Here is an 18,286-nt window from a genome sequence, read left to right as displayed (position 1 = left end):
TAATCCGCTCGGTCAATTCTGATTTTCTCCATTTTCGTAACCCCCTGTTTATAACAAAATGTATGAGGTAAAATGAGGTAAATTTTAATTATGAGTGTTTAAAACTATTAATCTTCAAAGCATAGTTTGCATGGTACTGTACATCAATGTTTTCATTTGTTCGTAATGTTCAACAATTGTTATCTTACACGATGAACAAAACCTCCTTATTTGATCTGATAATAAACTTATTTTAGAAGAATACTTCAAATATTCACATTGATGAGACAGATCTAAAATGTCAAAGATACAGTATTAAGACTGTTGTGTATGTAAAACTGAAATGCAAACTTTTCGGATTGATGGTCATTTAAACCTGTTTTGAACATTTTATTTTCTGTATGAAATTCTTTTGTGCTTGATGAACCTTACTATGTGTTAAAGTTAATGAGTGTGTTATGAAGCTACAAAGAGTATGGTTCTTATTTAAAGAATGTGAATCTTCAAAGTCTAATTACATTTAACTATGATGAATTAAAAACTGTTTTTGCTTTGGTTTCATTATTTGCTACTGCAAAGTTTATGGCCTATTTGTGAAGTTGCAGACTCAAAAAATAATACAGTACATAGCAGAAAGCCAAAATCTTAGAATAAAAGACAAAAGATATATTTCAGTGTGTATTGCCTGGCATGTTTTATCGAGTGACACTCATGTCTTTATGCTATCAAGCTGTCCACTGAAAATGTGTCTTGGTGATAGGTCTGCCTATTACCCCAGTCGATAAAAGGCACAAGTACTTTGGCAGCACTTACTGTAACTTGAATGAAGCTAAAAAAACACTCCTACTTAACTTCTTCATAATTACTACACAATACAATAAAACGTTTTACCACTTTACTTATTACCAACCAGGCTTTGATAACAAGTAAAGCCTTACCAATATTTCTTCTTGTCTGCTATGGAGGGCAGGAAACAGAATGCCCTCTGACATATTTAACCCTGTGACAAATCTCATAGCTTCTGTCAGTGACTACGTCTGTATAAGTGGGGAGTTCAGCTTTTATAAACAAGCTCTCGGTAAACAGGCCCATATCAGCAAAACATTCTCTTTTATTTTTTGTCCTAAAATTAAGAACTCATTGATGCAGGCAATTCATATACAGAAATAAGTAAGCCTGCACTCTTACTATTCCAAACAACTTCATCACAGCAAAGGTTTAAACAGATTAAAGACCAAATTTTAAAATACCCCCTAAAGAGAAAGTTGATATGATACAGATTGTGATTAAAAACTCTGCTGCAGCATAATAACAGAAGGCACAGCTGTTTCCTGGAAGTGGGGCTGGAAAATGCAGGTTTAGTCTGCTTTCTCAGTCCTTGTCTGCCTTGCCTTGGTCTCTCCCTGTCCACACAAATATTTTTCTTCAGCCTGCACTTGAATTCAGTAAACCCAATACAGTCAGCTGTGTAACAGTGTTCAGCGACATTAGTGGCACAGAGGTAAACTCAAACATGCTTCTGTACTCACTCATTGGAAAATGATAAATTATAGCCCCTACAGGTTCACCGGATTTAAAGTTGACTGAGCTTGTTATATGTATTGAGCGTCTATACATGAGCCTCACTAAACTTTAGATGAATTTCTGAATAAAAGGACTGCTGAACCTAAAGACTGGGTATGTGCAGAGGTCACGCACGGATGACTTAGCACTAATGAAGTGGAGACGTTGATATCGCCTATAGAACCTATGGAATTGTTCACTGAAGACGGCCAGGAGTCCAAAACCCTTCGCTTCGCTGCTGTGGGTCTGAGCAAAGCGAACTGAACCCTACAGTATCCTGAATGTCCAAAATTAACGGGGATATGCAGAGACATACTGCATAAGACCGCAAGTATTGCTAATGTTCAGGATTAAAGTTCTTCACCCTTTGTCTTTTTCCCAGAATACAGTACGAATCACAGAAAGACACTCAGATTTTGCTCATTTATGTTTCAACCATCGTATTTTCTCATGGGACAAATAGAAACACGGATCTTTTATTACGTTATCACGTTAAAGCCAAAATATCCCCAGCAAAGAAAATATATTATTCATAAAAATCAATTTAACAGTAGTTTATAGCAAGCCACATGTCTTTTTACTGCTCATGTTTGAAAGTTAGAATTTCAGTTTTCCTAATTTCACAGTACCTCACGTGTACAGCCCCGGCCATGAAGTAAATGTGAAGCTCATCTCTTACAAAAGCTAGAGCAATTCGAAACGTAACGGTTTGTTTCGTTTGAAACGTTATTCATTACCAAGTGAAAGACCCCATTGATTTCTTCTGAATTTCAGCAACCGGCCCAACCCACTGTCGTTGTCCATTTCGCCCCCAACCTGGCCGAAGAGTGACCAACCAGCGTCGGAGGAGGCGTGGTCTACAGGGAGTACTGGGCGTGTTTATGCAAACCTAGAAGGGCTTCGCAAGTGATGCTGCTCTCCCTGGAAAAAGCGCTTGTGCCTGGGAGGATAGGGAGATAGCAAGCAGCAGTCAGAGAAAGTAGACCGTGACGTTGAATTTCAAAATCATGGCATCCAAATGTCCCAAATGCGACAAAACCGTATATTTCGGTAAGTGACATCTTTACAAGATGGGTATAATAGGTTTCGGTGAAGGTGCTATCTGGTACCCCGCTTTTTTTCAAGAATACTTTATACGCGAACATTAAAAAAATATTTGTTAAATATTGTATGTATTTTGTTATTTTCGACATAAGCCATCTTTTCTGGAAGAAATGCAAGCGAGATGTACTAGATTCACGTAAAACAAGGGGATGGCTAGCGCTGTCTTTCACACCTGCAAGCTGTTCTGTAATGTCCATTAAAGATGTTAGGTGGGTCCGTGCGATTCTGCGATTTATTTTCGGTTGTGGGAGTCGGATAGTAAAATTGGGTTGTGATTAATCGTGCATGTGGTGTGTTGGATTTTTTTTAATATTAAGGATAAACATAATAGATTAGGCTATCTAATTTCCCTCGTTATTCATTTTAAGCTCTGGCACAATTCATTACGAAGACTATGCATGAAAGAATTATTTGCACGGCTTGGCTGAACTAGAGGTATTAAGGATGCATTTCTGAAGAGGGTTTGCGCTGTCAATAAAAAATGAAAATACTTACAGTACATAGCTGAAACATATGCTACGTATATAGTTGAAAGCTGTGTTTGATTCGGGAAAAGGCTAAGGAGCACATTAGGCTATATTTTTTAGCGCAGTTTCCCCAAAAAAACTAGCTCAAAGACAGTGCAACTTAATTTTTTTATACCAGAGGTGTGCTCCATAAAAATATTAACAAAATGACACTGAGCCGTATTAGAAAATATGGAATGTCGACATGAATGATATGAGGCCAGTTGATCAAGTGTCTGTTTCTGAGACGTTAAGCTGACAAGAAGCCAGAGAAAGATGCATTTTTATTGAGGGCTGGTTGACGCTTGTTGATATGTTATTACCACTGTAGATTTTCGTTAATACTTTTGCAGTGCATGAATTGTGTATCTCTACTTATATTTCATAGAAACGTTTACTGAGCTCTCTTTCATTATAGAAGAAAGATACAGTATGTAAAATTGCTTCTTGATTTTTGCCCCTTCAATACTGTGCACGCAGACACCTGGTTTGGATCAAAATTATGTGGCTCAAGATCCACACCTCAATGAAGAAAACATTTTCTGAAGAGTTTTCTGGTGTGTTTTACTGTATGAGTAGTCCCCACTGTAATTCAATATTTAAAGTGAAAAACATATCAACATATCTGTATTTTGCTTTTCCTCAGTGCTATTCACAGTTGTATCTTTGTTTAGTTTGTGATGATTGTTTATTGACTATCTGGTATTATACAGTAATTTTGTGTAAATATGGATGGTTTATTCTCCTTTCCCCCTCAAATCCCCTAAATATTGATTAAGCTGTGCAGAGAAAACAATGGCATGAATAATATGCATATAACCTAAATTATATACCCTAAAAATGCAAGGCTGTCTGTTGGTGATTATACCTTAAAAACACAAGGTTGTCAAAACTACTGTAATTGAATAATTCACAGGGATACACCTTAAAGGAAGTAATCACACAGGATGAAGACTTGGTAAAATAAGGTATAATATTGGACATGATAGCAGGGGCTTAAAGCCTGTATTAGCATTAGGTGAACCAATCTAATAACTCCCTGAGCATATTTCAATCGCAGCAGCTGATGGAAAAGGTAAAGGATCATGTGATTCATTTTGTCATGAGCTATCTTAAGCATTCGTCCATTTTCTGTTTCACACAGACACAAACATGTACACACTCACACCAGGGCCAGTTTTTCTAGAAGCGATTAACCTACCAGTATGTTTTTAGACTGTGAGAGGAAATCGGAGCACCTGGAGAAGACCCAGGCAAACATGGGGAAAACAGACAAACTTCTTGCAGACTCTACCCCAGGACCACAACCCAGTATGAACCTTCATTGTTTTATTTTTTTACTTTGCAAATTGCAGAACATAATCTTGTTAGAAGAAAAAAACCTTTAGATATGGGGGTTCAGAGGCAGTTTTTGTGTGTTTTACGCTTGGCAGAATTTGCTCTAAATTTACTTGTCTTTTTATCCTGAATGATTTACACCAAAGATTTTAATTTGTTTTATTGTAATTTTATAAAGTCGGTTTTTCTGTTCTTAGAAAGTACAGTAGTTTCAGGAAGATATTTGGGTGGAGTCTCCAACAAAGTTTATGCAGTGCTGTTAACAGCCCACGTGCATTTTTTTTATAAGTGGGTTGTTTTGTTTTTCTTCTGAGGAGGAAAGAACTTTAGAACCATGACTTAATAATGCTTTTATTGAAACTGTGTGCACATGTACAGTACAGTTACACGTAACAGTCCTACTGCACGGTTTGGGTGGGATATGTACTGCAAAAAAAGTGCGCTGCACTTGTCTTGACAAATAATTAGAAATATCAGGGTACAACACCAAACTGTGCGAGTGTTTGAGTGCTACTTGACAAGAACTCAACAGAACTCCATCTGGAACTGGTTCATGTTTGCTCATTTGCTGTTTATTCTAGATTCCATTTCTAGAAAACAAGGATTCTAAAATACCTTCTTATTTGTAAGTTAGTTAGGGGCCTTACCCTTGTCTCTAGACACATTAGCTAAATGTGACAATTTGGAGCAATTAGAACTGAAAACAACAGCTCCCTGGTTACACAGGTCCTTGTCAACTCTGTGTGGTGCAGGAGTTCCAGGTAATATGATGGACACGTCAGTCAATTCCATCTCATAACCTAAAGCTGTTTAGAAGTATTTATTTGCGGAATATTATTATTATGCATTTTGTTGGTTGATGGGATACAAAGGCAGGTATTTTTAAACGTCAGTTTGTCTCTTCTCACAAACAGACAATCTTTCTATTTCTGCTATCTCAACAGCATAAATGAATACAGAAAGACAAAAGGAGTTTAAGATTCATGCAGTTTCCTCTACTGTGGAGCAATTCCAGCATGACAGGGGCAGCGATCTCCATTTGTTAGCAGAGGTCACTGCCAGATGTATTCCTGCATGTCTCCCAGAAGCGATCAATAAGAGTCTCAAGTTTCTGGGTCAGACAGCATTGGTGACTTCAGCACTAGTTCCACAGGACAGCTCCCAGGGAGGTAGAATTATAAGGCTGTATCACACCCAAGCAGGTAGATTGCTTTGCATTGGCAGGTGGTGTGAGCTGTGGCATAAGCTTCACCCACTTCTGAGAGAGCGCCATCATACTGACTGAGCGATAGAGGGAAGCAGAACAGCTGTCTGCATTGTAGCAACCAGGGTAGAGCTGGTCATGGTGAATCATTCCTGCAGAGGTTTACACAATGCTTTGTTACTTCTGGTATCTAGAGATGTGTCTGCCATGTTGTAAATCCCCAAACCTCAGACAACTGGGTATCAGGGGCATGAGAGAACTGGCATGAGTAACTCGTCCAAACGAATGTGAGCTGTAAGGTCAGGTTGCAACTTTGAGCATTTATTTTATTGGGCGTACTTGTCGTATTAGACCCCAGATATCAGTAGTTTATCACATCCCAGAAGAACCCTGGTCTGTGAGGGTTACAGGGAAAACCTTGATTTAAAGCCATTACCAGATGGTATGTGTAAGGAGTTCCTTTCAGCAGGTGGTTAGGAACAGCAGTACATAACAAAATAGAGAAAATGTGTTACCAGCTACAAGATGGTTGTAGTGTCGTACTGTGTATTTTTAGAACAGGTGTCCCTTATTCCCCTATTCAATTAGTTTGCAAAGAAATTAGCCCTCTTCCCCTCATGTACAATTATTTTGTTTGCTTGTTTCTCACTGAACACTCTCACATAGCATTCTCTCTGCCCCAGCAGTTTAGGCAGGAGGGTTTACACCTAGTGACCTTGGACGAAGGAGACCAGAGATTTATCCCTTTGGATCAGATACAGTACTTTCATATCCAATTTCCTTGGAAAAATCCTGGAGAGCTTGGTGGAATAATAATAATAAAAGCAACCAACCGATTAAAGGGATTGCATAACAGATAAGTAAATAACAATGATAACACGATCTGACGGCTACAGGGACTTCAGGGCCCAGTGTGAGGTCAGAACAGGGGGCGAACACGTCTGTGAGCGAGGTCTGCCATAGAAGCCATCATCTACAGTGGCGTGACTCATATGCAGCTGTGACACGAAGTTGCACAAAGCAATGATGTGTGGTTTAAATGGGCTTTTCTATGTGTGATCAAATCAGAAAAAAAGAGCTCAGCCCATGTGTTATACACAATTTCTTGCAATATTTATTTCGATCATACCTCATTAGACGTTCAGATGACTCACTCCTGTGTTACCCGCACCTATCCACACCTTTTTATAAAAACTGATGAGGTGCGTTTAAAGAAAAGGAATAAGTATCGTAACTGTTAGTATTCTGGTTTGACTGCACTTATTCCTTATGTAGTTCAGGTGGGTAGCTGCGTTGCACCTGAAGAAGGCTCCAAGGCCGAAACATTGTGTTTTCTTTCTTCTCTTTTCAGCATGGAATAAACCTATTACTTATTCCTTCTCATTCATCCACATTAGATGTCGTGTCTAAACCTCCTGAAATATTAGTACTTAAAGGTAATGAAGCTTGGACCATGAAATGTGGCAAAAAATTTAGTTAGTGCAACACAATATTTTTTATTAGTTAAACACATTAGGGCTTGCCAGTAATATACAATATTAGAGCAGTTTCCTTATCCTCTTCCTATCTTATTATGGAAGGGAATTGTTGTTTAAGAAACACAGTTCCAATAAACACTACCTAAAGAGAGCAGTGCTCCCAGAGGAGGATGGACTGTGCCGCACAGCTGTTCGGAGAGATGGGGAGAGTTAAGGAATGGTCAGCCCAATGGATACGGAGAGGCAGGGCTCTGCTGCTGATATTAAGAGTGATTACACTGGAGCATGAGAAAGGACTGCAGGCCAAGACATGTTCCAATCCATTCTCACTGGAGAAAGCTGTCCACCCTTAACATGTTGTCGTCTTGTTTGCCCTTGGGACTGAATGCTACCCAGAGTTCCCTTGTGAAGGCGTTCTCTTTACTGAAGGCCGTATAAACCCTGGCTTTTTCACCTGATTCTCCCTGCACTAGTGCTCTCAACAGTCTCCAGCAAACCTGTGTAGGCAGATTATGTAATACACCTTGCTTTTTTAACACAGAATGAAAAATACTTCATGCACTGAAATACGTGCTGACATATCTTTTGAATTTAGCTCCCTGGACTTTACTATAGTAAATGCATTGAGCGAGCTTCTGCTACATTTCCTTTATACATCATTTAACTTTCTTTTGCATTATGTCCATTAAGACCTTGCATTTTTTTTGCATGCTGTCTGACTATGTTACCATCATCTGTCTAGTTGTGTAATTCTCTCTGACCTATAACTTTTGCCAATACTCACAGATCTCTCTACAAAAACATCATGTTTATCTTTACACTGTGAAGAAACAGGCCGTTTTCTGCTGCAAGAGTATGATTTTTATTGCACGAGAGTGTCACGCCAAAGGTGTTCTGCTCAAACAAGAATTCAGCTACTATATTTTCTCATCACTGTTTATTGTTTTTGCATTCAAGACAGTTTTTTGAACTTCTGAGCTGCAGTTATGTCCTGTCATATACAAGCACAGAAAGCCAAAACAAAACATTCTCTTAAAAAAGAATGTGCGTCATTGCCAAGAGACCCAAAGTCTCCTATTCAGCTGGGATTTCCCCTGAGGCACCCTCCAACAGGGACAAAGAGTGAGGCCATGCCTATTTTTCTGACCAGCTCTGGAAGGAAGGGTCTAGAGAACCATTGCCAGATGAAGTCAACATTCAGACAGAGGGGGATAGCAGGAGGAAACCCCACCTTTGGTTGATTGGAGAGGCGACGTTTGTACACTGTTGCTGTAGAATTGCATCAGCCTTTGGAAGCTGAGGAGGGCTGGTCGGGATCCATCTGGATGGCTATGCTATCACAACAAAGGCTCTGCTGTAACATTTCTGGGTGATTCGCTCTTTAGGCGCAGTTGTCGATACCTTCCGCAAGAGCGTTAAGCCAGTTCTTAAGGATCTCTTTGTTCTGATTTGGGCAGACAGCACAGTACGTGCTTTGTGGATAAATTGTTCCGCTCATCTGCCGTTGCGTGTTTGGAGGGCTCTGTCCTTTGCAGTCCAGGCAGGAAATGAAATTTTTTAACTGAGATGAGACTTGAAGGAAGCTTTTTGAGCATCAAAGCGTTTCTTCAGGTAGTGTTTTATGGCTTTGGACACACAAGTTGCTCATGCAGGGATAGTGTTGTGGCCATTAGTACAGTTTGTACTTTGCAAATGTCTTGTTCAAAATTATGTTTGTTTGTTTGTTTGTTCACTCTTATAATTATTAATGTTGTTATTATGACCAAGAATAATCAAGCCTCGCTAAGCAATTTACCAGCTTTTTATATCCAGATGTGGCAGAGTGTTTGAAGCTCCACCAGAGGCAAACAAAATGACACTCTGTGAGTTTTACATTCTTGAGCAGCACAGGTATTCAGCTGTGAGGACAAGGAAGCAGAAAGCTCATCTCATATAGATCTTTGCACAGCTTAAAAGTGGGGATGTATTTATTTTCTCCCAGAAAATAAGCTGTCCTAGCCAATAAGGACACCAGGTTATAGCGAATCATGTATCATAGGTCATGCATAATTACCTGAAGTACAACAGTGCAGTACCTAAGACAGTTCTCTCAAGTAAAAATCAGCAGTGCACTGACGGCTGCCAGTGAATTCTAATACAAGCACCAGGCTTGTGATTGTTACTAGAATTTCACAGGGACTACCGCAAGACGTCAGCCGTGGCTTCAGCTGTGCATGGATTTGTTCCCTCCAGCCTCTCTCTGCTAATTTCAGGATGTGCACCACCCTTCTCAGATTTTAGGTCTGCAAGCCCAGCATCGTCATGTCATTGACCCAGATTTATTCCCCTGCCTTCGCTATAATTGCCACACTGTCCTCTTTCATAGGGGGTGGTTCTCCACAGTTTTATGTGTCTTGTTAGCACTTGAAGTCAGAAAGCAGCTCAGAATTCCTGCCGTAAATGAAAAAATCATCCTTCTCTTATTAGGTAATGTTCAGAGACCATGGTTGCTGGTAAACTATTAGGGCTTTTATGTTGTCCTTTGCTGTAGCAATAGTTACTCCTGGGCTGTTAGAAAAGTAGAAAATGTCAGAACTATAAAAGACCACATTTCTTTAATTGTGGGTGGAACAGAAGATTCTTTAAAGAACCGAGAAGCCTGTTTTCTGCTTTAAGGCTGTAAGCTAATAAATGGTCTTTAAATAGTCTTGGAGGCCACAGAATAGACCAGAAGCAGGGATGAGAGGGGAAACATTCGATATAAATCAAGCCCCCAGTCCATAGACTGAATCCTCACTTCCAGATGTCTTCTTGATAACCACAGCAACAAGTATTTTATTGCTTTTCCTGATCAAGTACGGAGAAAAACAAAACACTTGTCATCTGGTCTGATTGCGTGCTAAGGAGTCCTCCTTTATTTTAGTCATTATTCAATTGTACAGTAAACCAGAGAGGCCTGTGGCCTTGTGCCTGTCCCTGCTGCAGCATGAAGGATCGTTTGCAAAAACAAACTTCTTTTTAATCAGCAGTGTGCAAAGCAAAAACGCTGAAGGACAAAATACTCAAATTCTTAGTGCAGAAATTCTTCTCGATTGCTCATCCTCTTCATGCTACTCTTACTCAGAAGACATGACAACAATGCAGTTTACTAGATGCAAATACAGACTTTTTAATGAATAAAGCATCTCTGGTTAGGGAAGCCCTCAGTTCAGCAGGTTTTAACGTTTCTAAAGAGCTGGAACAATTTGTGAGCAGTTGAACAGGTGAGTTGTCAAATGAAGTAGTTTGGAGCTCATGCAGAAGAAAATTTCAATAGCTTTCAACCCTTAAGGGCCACCGTCCCTTAAATGAACACATATAAAACTCTATTGATCAATTAAAATATTCAACTTTCAAATAGTTCTGATTGTTACCTTTAAGGTTGTGACTGCACTGGCCACCGGCCACCATAATTGTGCTCCTGCCTGTGTGTTACCTTAAATTTTAAGAAGTTACTATTAATTATTATAGCTAGTGCTAGTAGTATACAGTACACTTCTATAGCTAGGACCAGTACTATAGCTAGTACCAGTTTGTGGTGATGTCTTGACACCAGTTATTATTCATAACCACCCTGTGCAAAAATATATTTCCACCTCACAGCATCCAGTTCTGTAGGTCGTTTGTCAGCTGAAGTGGTGTTCATGCTTGCGTGCTCTCATTGGTCCACTGGCCCTGATCTCTCACATGTTTGGAAATGAATCTCCGGCTCATGCAGTTGATTCCAAAATGATTGGACGTGCTGCTACTTCACTGGTCTCCTGACCACAGATAAAACGCCCTGCACATGGTTCCTCCATTATGGACTTCTGCCTTGTTTGAGCCTTAGCCAGTGCCCACTGTTTTGGGAGCTCCGTTCATTTGACCATAATTAAAGTTACTGGAAAAAGTGGGAAAGAAATTAAACTCGGCTTATCTAAAGAAATAATCGGTGAAAGTGTCTGTACTTCATGGAAAAACCCTTATGTTATAGGAAATAGGTTAGTTAGTGGAGGAAACCAATTGTTCATAAGCCATTGTGTGTGATTTCTGGCTAAGCTGTGATTAATTATATGCAGTATTTGGGAGAACTGTAAAGAAATGAAGTATTCCGCTCAAATATGAAATACATTTTTATTCTAAGGGGGTAGAAGGGGGGATCCCAGATTCGTCAAAGCAGCAACAAGAGAGTCATGCGTGTGCACATAGTCCATTGGTTTACAGCACCAGAAACCTTTTCAGTTGACGCACAGTGGACATGTGTATGATTACTGTTCTCGTGTACCTTCTCTCTCATACACACACACTTATTCTGATAGAGCAATGACCGGAAGACACAGGGAGATGAAAACAATTCTACAGGAACACAGATCATGTTCAAAGTTAGTAAAATAATTTAGTAAAAATGAGACATTTTTTACAAAGGTGCCCAGTTTAAAAACACCAGGTAATTCCACCAGTTGCCAGCTCTGCTAGTGTAGCAGTAGGATCTTAGTCCTTGGTGCCTTAAGCAGTTCAGATTTAAATTAATTACAATGCCATATCTTTAAAAAAATCACTCACTATTTTGAAGGCACTTTGAGGTGCTGTATTTCATCTACCTAAATAAAACCAAATTTTTGTGATCTTCTGCCAGAACACGTTTGCAGCTGATCCTCTTCCGGTGCTTTTGACCTGAATCTCAGCTGTAAATTTAAAAAAAAAACTTTTTTAGGACATTTAAAATTGGTGTCATCCTTTAGAAGTGTCCTAGGAAGAAACTGATGGCTTGTGCATAGCTGGAGCCTATTTGTAATGTGCTGTGTAGATGGTGATCTAACAGTGTTGACATTTGGATTCTCTTTCTTTCCTAGTTGGTAATTAGCAACTGGTAATTACCCTATATGAAAGAGCAGCACATCTGATGGCCTTCCGTGGTTCTTATTAAATTACCGATTCCAGGCGATTATTTTCCCTCATTAATACCCACTTGATTGCAGCTGTTTGTTTTGAAACAATTTATCTCTTTTGATCCGACGCAAGTGTTCCTGAAGATTAGAAACAACTGCCTGTCCGGCCTGTGCGATTGCATCACGGCAGGCTTGTTCTAAAATTGCACTCTTTCGTTTCTTTTAAATTAGGCTAAGGATAAAAGCCCCAGCTAATCAATTATGCCTTTTGAGACAGCACTTTGTAATCTTATTTGTAATTACTCTTAGGAGTATGTGCAGTAAAAAGTACCTTTTTGGAATGCGGTGCTGCTACCAGAGATTAGATGCAGATTTTTAGTTTGATAATCTGAGTTTGGTTAAATGCCAGAATAATTTGTTATGACGTCTGGTTTGATATAAAGGAACAATAGCCGGTGATAGTTGATGGGTGAGGAGGCTGAGTAAGATAAAAGAGTATTTTGTGCTACTGTTACAAACCATCTCCTGTTTGTGAGTGCAATTTCCTTTTTCTTTTGAGTTTTTTTTAATTTTAACTTGTCTCTTTTGGTTCTTTCTTGGATAGCAGTTTTATTTCTGTGTGTTTTTACACAATAAAAAGTCTTCAGAAATGGTTAATTCTCTAATTAGTTTTTTTTTAATTGAGGAAACAGCAGGCAGAGTTTAGCCCATCTCAAGAGTGACTTGGCAGATTGCTGTAGTCCAGGCCCCTGACATTACCTGTCAGTGCCTCTCTGCTTGAGACAGATTCTAAATATTTGATAACGGCAGTTTTGAGCTACAAAAATGATCCTGCTGTCTCCATGACAACCAAACTGCCTGTTCTGCATGGTTGCCATGGCACTTGGTATTTGGGAGTCAGGAGGAGCACAGTGGGTTGTGGCTGCCGCACCACATGAGTATAAAGACAAGGGATGTAACTGAAAGTAATTTTTTCTCATTCTCAAGAGTGACTGAGTGCAGCTAAAATGATCAGAACCCCTCCCCATCTTTCACTTTTGTCTTAGTTTAAAATAATAAGAAAAATAACTCTAGGGGAAACCACCTTGGGCTTATCTTGTGTCTGCCAGCTGGGATCTGTGAGGTGTGTTTCTTTTTCCTTAAAGGTCACATTTTCCTTTCTTTGGGGTTCCGTTCTGTGGCAACATACTGCTTTCGCTGCTGGTGTGAACTGCTGTGTTATGATTGTCCTCCAGCACTGCAGCAGACAGTACCTAAAATCATATATTAACCTACACTAAAGGGTTTGGAATTGCTCATTTGAAAAAAAACAACAGTATACCTCATGGAAATTTATTTTTGGGGGGGAACTTAGGATCCTTATTTTGGGATCGTGAAATGTGTCTATGCGTTACGATGACACCTTTCTTTGCAAACAATGAAAACTACATACCTAGAAAAGGTGTTCTTGCTCCAGTCAACAGCAGCCAGTTTCAGGGGGAAATTTCCATGAGCTGTATTTGTGTGTGTGTTTTTTTTAATATATCCCAAACTGCAGTGCTATTCGCCTTTTACTGCAACATTTTAACAAGGAAGTGAATTCTGAAAGGACAGCTGGTCATGTACAGTATACAAGTTCGGTTACAGATTTTATCAAACATTGCTGTGAAGACTTTTAAGACCTGTTTATTGAAATAGATGCGAATAAGACCATACTGAAAAGACACTGATGATTCACTTTAAAAAGTAAAAATGTTCTTTAAAAAAATAAGCTTGTGTGATGAGATGTGAAGTGCCAGAAGGGCAGAAATGGAACAATTATGTCGAGAAAGCAGTTCATGCACTGCAGCTTAAAGAAGTTTCTGGAGTTGGCATGGAGCACTTTGATCAAAATCGACTGGAACATTGTTTCAACCCCTCCTGTCAGCTTCCCCTGAGCCAATGCCATTAGCCAACTAAGTAATGGCTTGACAGCAGGCCAGCATGTAAACAACTGATACAGTGAAGCTGCCCATAAGTCATGCCTTTAAACACCTGTCAGTTCTACAATAACAAAAGATGGATAAGCATTTAATTTAAGATTAGTATAAAACAGGCTCTTTATCAGTCATATCCACTCTGGGGACAGTGAGCGTAGTATTGAGGACTGGACTCTCTTCTGTTTCAGTGTTTTGTTTTCTGCCTGGTGTGGCCCATTATTTTCGGCTTTTCTCCATCCTAATCTGGAGCTGCCATCTAAGGAATCTTGCCATTGTGACACACCTCCCACGCTGCCCTGACAGCCTGAGAGTTAAAACAATATGTTACCATGGCAACACAACCTGTGTATCACCACAGAGATGGATGTACTGTAGCTGCTGGTGGCACCCAGGCTCCTGGTTCCACAACCAAATGCACACCCAAAACTTCCCCCGATTTCCCATTGAAGTTGGCGTTTCAGAGTGCAAAAGCAACATTTATTCATTACTTGGCTGACACTCTTTATCAAAAGTGATTAACATTTGCACCCATTTATACAGCTGGATATTTTACTAGAACAATACTGGTCAAGTATGTTGCCCAGTGGTACAACAGCAGTGTCACAGTTTAGGTGTGAGTCCACAAAATTCCAGAACCCTAATTATTTCTCCCCCCATATGTTGCCTCTCAAATGCAAAATGCTTGGGACTAAATCTTTTTTTTATCTATAATTCTTGCACGACAGCCTTTGAAATACAAATTTAAAAGAAACCTTGTTTAAATAAAAATACACGTTTTCTCAATTCCATCCATCTCTGTCTGCATTGTTAGAGCTGATTATTACTTCTGCCTTGTCAAGCACAAAAACAGCTAGAGCTCAGGAAACATTTATAGCTACAAAAGGTACAGGTAATGATTCTTAATTTAAGCTTCTAAAATAAATTCTAAATAAGAATTGTTATAACTCTTTCTGTGATCTTTTTAGCTGTGTTTCTGCAGTGATTAAGACCTTTTCTTCCTCTGCATTTTGAGCTGTTATTTGATGCCTTCAATTCTGCTCAGGGTGGCAGTATCTAGTTTTTAGATAGATAGATACTTTATTGATCCCGTGAGGGAAATTGCAGTGCAACAGCAGCTTAACACACACAACACAGTGTAACGAATTATATAATAATAGTACAATACATACAATACAATACAAGAGTTACTCACAGTCCGACACACAAGAACAAACTAGAACAGAACAGTACACAGAAAATCGTATCACACATATGAATATAAATATAGATGTAACTATAGATATAAATATAAATGTATTGCACAGGTCCCTGGCATATATTGCACAAAAAGTGGTTGTAAACGGGAAAAAGAAAAGAAAAAGAAAGAGAACAGATGTAGCAGTAGATGTGTAGATGCGTTTAGTCCAGAAACAGGTCACTGTCGATGTTGCCTCTGCCAAGACGCAAGGTGGATGCGTTGTACAGTCTTATGGCAGACGGCAAGAATGACCTCCTGTAGCGCTCCCTGTCGCACCCTGGATGAATCAGTCTATTGCTGAACGTGCTCTTCATTCCTGCAAGCCTGTCATAGAGGGGATGGGAGAAGTTGTCCATGATGGCCTCTAGTTTGGACATCATTCTCCTCTCAGCCACTACCTCCAAGGAGTCCAGGTCAGACCCAATGACAGAGCTTGCTCTCCTGATGAGCTTGTTCAGCCTTTTGGAATCTACTGCTCTAATCCCAGAGCCCCAGCACACCACTGCGTAGAAAATGGCACTCGCTACCACCGACTGATAGAACATGTGTAGCATCTTACTACATACATTGAAGGACCTGAGCCTCCTCAAGAAGTAGAGTCGGCTCTGTCCCTTCTTATAGATGGCCTCGATGTTCTTAGACCATTCCAGTCTATCGTCGATGTGCACTCCCAGGTACTTGTACGAGTCCACCATCTCCACGCCACTCCCATGGATGTAGACAGGAGTAGGTTTGACCTTTTTCCTCCTGAAATCTACCACCAGTTCCTTTGTCTTTGTAACATTCAGTTCCAAGTGGTTCACCCCACACCACTCCACAAAGCTGCTGACCAGTCCTCTGTACTCCTCCTCCTGCTCACCTTTTTGTATTAAAGGTCTTGTTGCACCAGAATGGAAAGGCATTAATTTTGCTTTCTCTGTAGTTAGATTGCTTTTTTAGCAGTATGCAGTGTTTGGAACATGCTTTTCCAGCAGAATTCCAGTTTTTTAAAGAAAATTACAATCAGTGACCTTTCTTTCTCTGGTTTTTCTGCGTGCCTGTGGAAGCCTATACACCTTCTTCTTCTTCACATTCCACTACTACCTTGTTTTCAAAAGTAAAATCACGAGGGCTTCTGCGTGGCTCAACCAGTGAAGGCACTAATTTAGCTTGCTAGCCGCAATCCCCACCTTTGTTCTATCCTGGGCCTTGTTGTTCCAGACTGCAGCCAGGACTCTCCTAACGCAGAGAAATCCTACTCCGTTGGGCCCCTGAGCTAGACCCTTAACCCCAACTGCTCCAGGGGCACTGTACAATGGCTGACCCGGCGCTCTGACCCCAAGCTTCTCTCCCTGTCTGTCTGTCTGTCTGTCTGTGTGTCTCATGGAGAGCAAGCTGGAGTATGCAAAAAGACAAATTCCTATTGCAAGAAATTGTATATGGCTAATAAAGTGATCTTATCTTATCTTATCTATTTACACAACGCCAGTGTCATGTGGACTTGAATGTCCTCTGGTTACTTCCTGTGAGAACACGCTGTTGACAGTCAGAGCTGCATCCTTTCTCCATTTGATGCTGATGCGCCTGTGTGGCAGGACTCTGTGCACATTCGGAAGTGTACTTGTACCTCATGATGCCTTGTGCTGGTGTGAGGGCTGTAGCACTGTGGACAGTACATTAATGGGCAACTGTAATGCTATTTTTATATTTCTGGGTGAGAAAGAATCAGCATTGAGGAGTGCCTTTCAAACCACACTAAAAGTAAAATGTACACAACAACCTCCAACCACAAAAACCTCCAATTTACATCACAAAATAGATGAATTTGCAGGTAGGCACAGCGCCATATTTTGTGATTCAGAACAAGGCAAAAAAATGTCTGATAACGCGTTGTGTCCCTATTAGATTGTAAACAAGCAGGCTTATGAATACATCTCTTTTAATACAATAGAACTTGTTGACAAGTACTACTTACTTGTTAACTGCCTGCAGATCACGTTGGAACATTTCTGCAGTGAAATGTCTGCTGCACAACCTGTAGTTATTCGCTCATACGTAGCCGTACACTAGTCATTACAGTGACTAGTGAGCAGGAAGAGCTGGATCACGTCACAATTAGTCGGAATTCTCAATCAGGGGTTTGCGAGAACAGGGCAACTTACGGTACTTTTACAAAGTTCACAATTTTGTCCTTAATTTGAAATTTGTCAACTTTTTCTAGAACGTGAATCAATTTATTTTGTTACCGGGATTTAATAACTGGTCTGAGAAGTTTGAACAAGAGTTAATTCCAAATAGGGAGGCTGGAGAAAGTGATACTTTCAAAAAATGAGATTGCAAATTAACATCACTTTCAAAAATAGTTGTGGTGTCACTCAGCCATGGAAAATAATATATTTAAAAAACCTTTTTCTGCACATTGAAAGCAGAATTTTTGTAACTTCATATTACAAATGTTTGACAAACTACTGACAAAAGGGTAATGTTAATCTAGATATAGGGGATACTGTGAAAATTGATGAACTCTCTAGAACTTTGAAAAGTGAAATCAGTCTAGAGTCTTGGATTTATTTATAACCTTCCCAGCAGGAGAATACTACACAGTATAATACACAATTGCTGGAGCACAGAATCAAGGTAGCTGAGCGATAACTGTAGATGAGGAAACTGCACACCCTGGGTATTGATCCAGTCAGGATACATTTTCCTAAGAGGTGATTGCAATACAATCTCATCTCTGAGTTTAAAGAGATAAGGCCTTATTTTAACAGGACCATTATTCTACCATTGAGTCTGATTGAATTACCTCCCATCTCCTGACCAATTAGCTTCTTTGTTCACAATCGCCCATTCTGAGACCTATCCAGAATTAACCACCACAGAACTCCAGCTGGAGAATGACAGGAAGTTTGCCCTCATGCTGATTTTACATCTGTCTACATTGAGGAAGTCAACACTGAAGTCCTCCCATTTGGATCCCATCAGATAATGAAAAGGTGTTTCCTGAGAGAAGCCCCATGGGACTTTTGGCTGCTATTGTTAAGTGTGGTGGTA

General features: G+C 39.9%; 1 protein-coding gene across 2 annotated transcripts in view; it reads left to right on the top strand.

Moving 5' to 3' along the window:
• Positions 1-2,427: 2,427 nt before the first annotated feature.
• LOC148828425 (cysteine-rich protein 2-like) overlaps positions 2,428-18,286 on the top strand; it is a 31,125-nt gene continuing 15,266 nt past the window's right edge. For both annotated transcript variants that reach the window (XM_088925043.1, XM_088925042.1), the window contains exon 1: positions 2,428-2,592. In XM_088925043.1, the coding sequence (XP_088781169.1) occupies positions 2,550-2,592 (43 nt within the window). In that variant the 5' untranslated portion in view covers positions 2,428-2,549. The remainder of the gene's footprint in view (positions 2,593-18,286) is intronic.

This window comes from Atractosteus spatula, chromosome 9 (genome assembly GCF_055471065.1).
Source record: "Atractosteus spatula isolate fAtrSpa1 chromosome 9, fAtrSpa1.hap1, whole genome shotgun sequence".
Lineage (NCBI taxonomy): Eukaryota > Metazoa > Chordata > Actinopteri > Semionotiformes > Lepisosteidae > Atractosteus > Atractosteus spatula.
The sequence above is the reverse complement of the archived record's forward strand: the minus strand, read 5'-3'. Positions and strand labels throughout refer to the sequence as shown.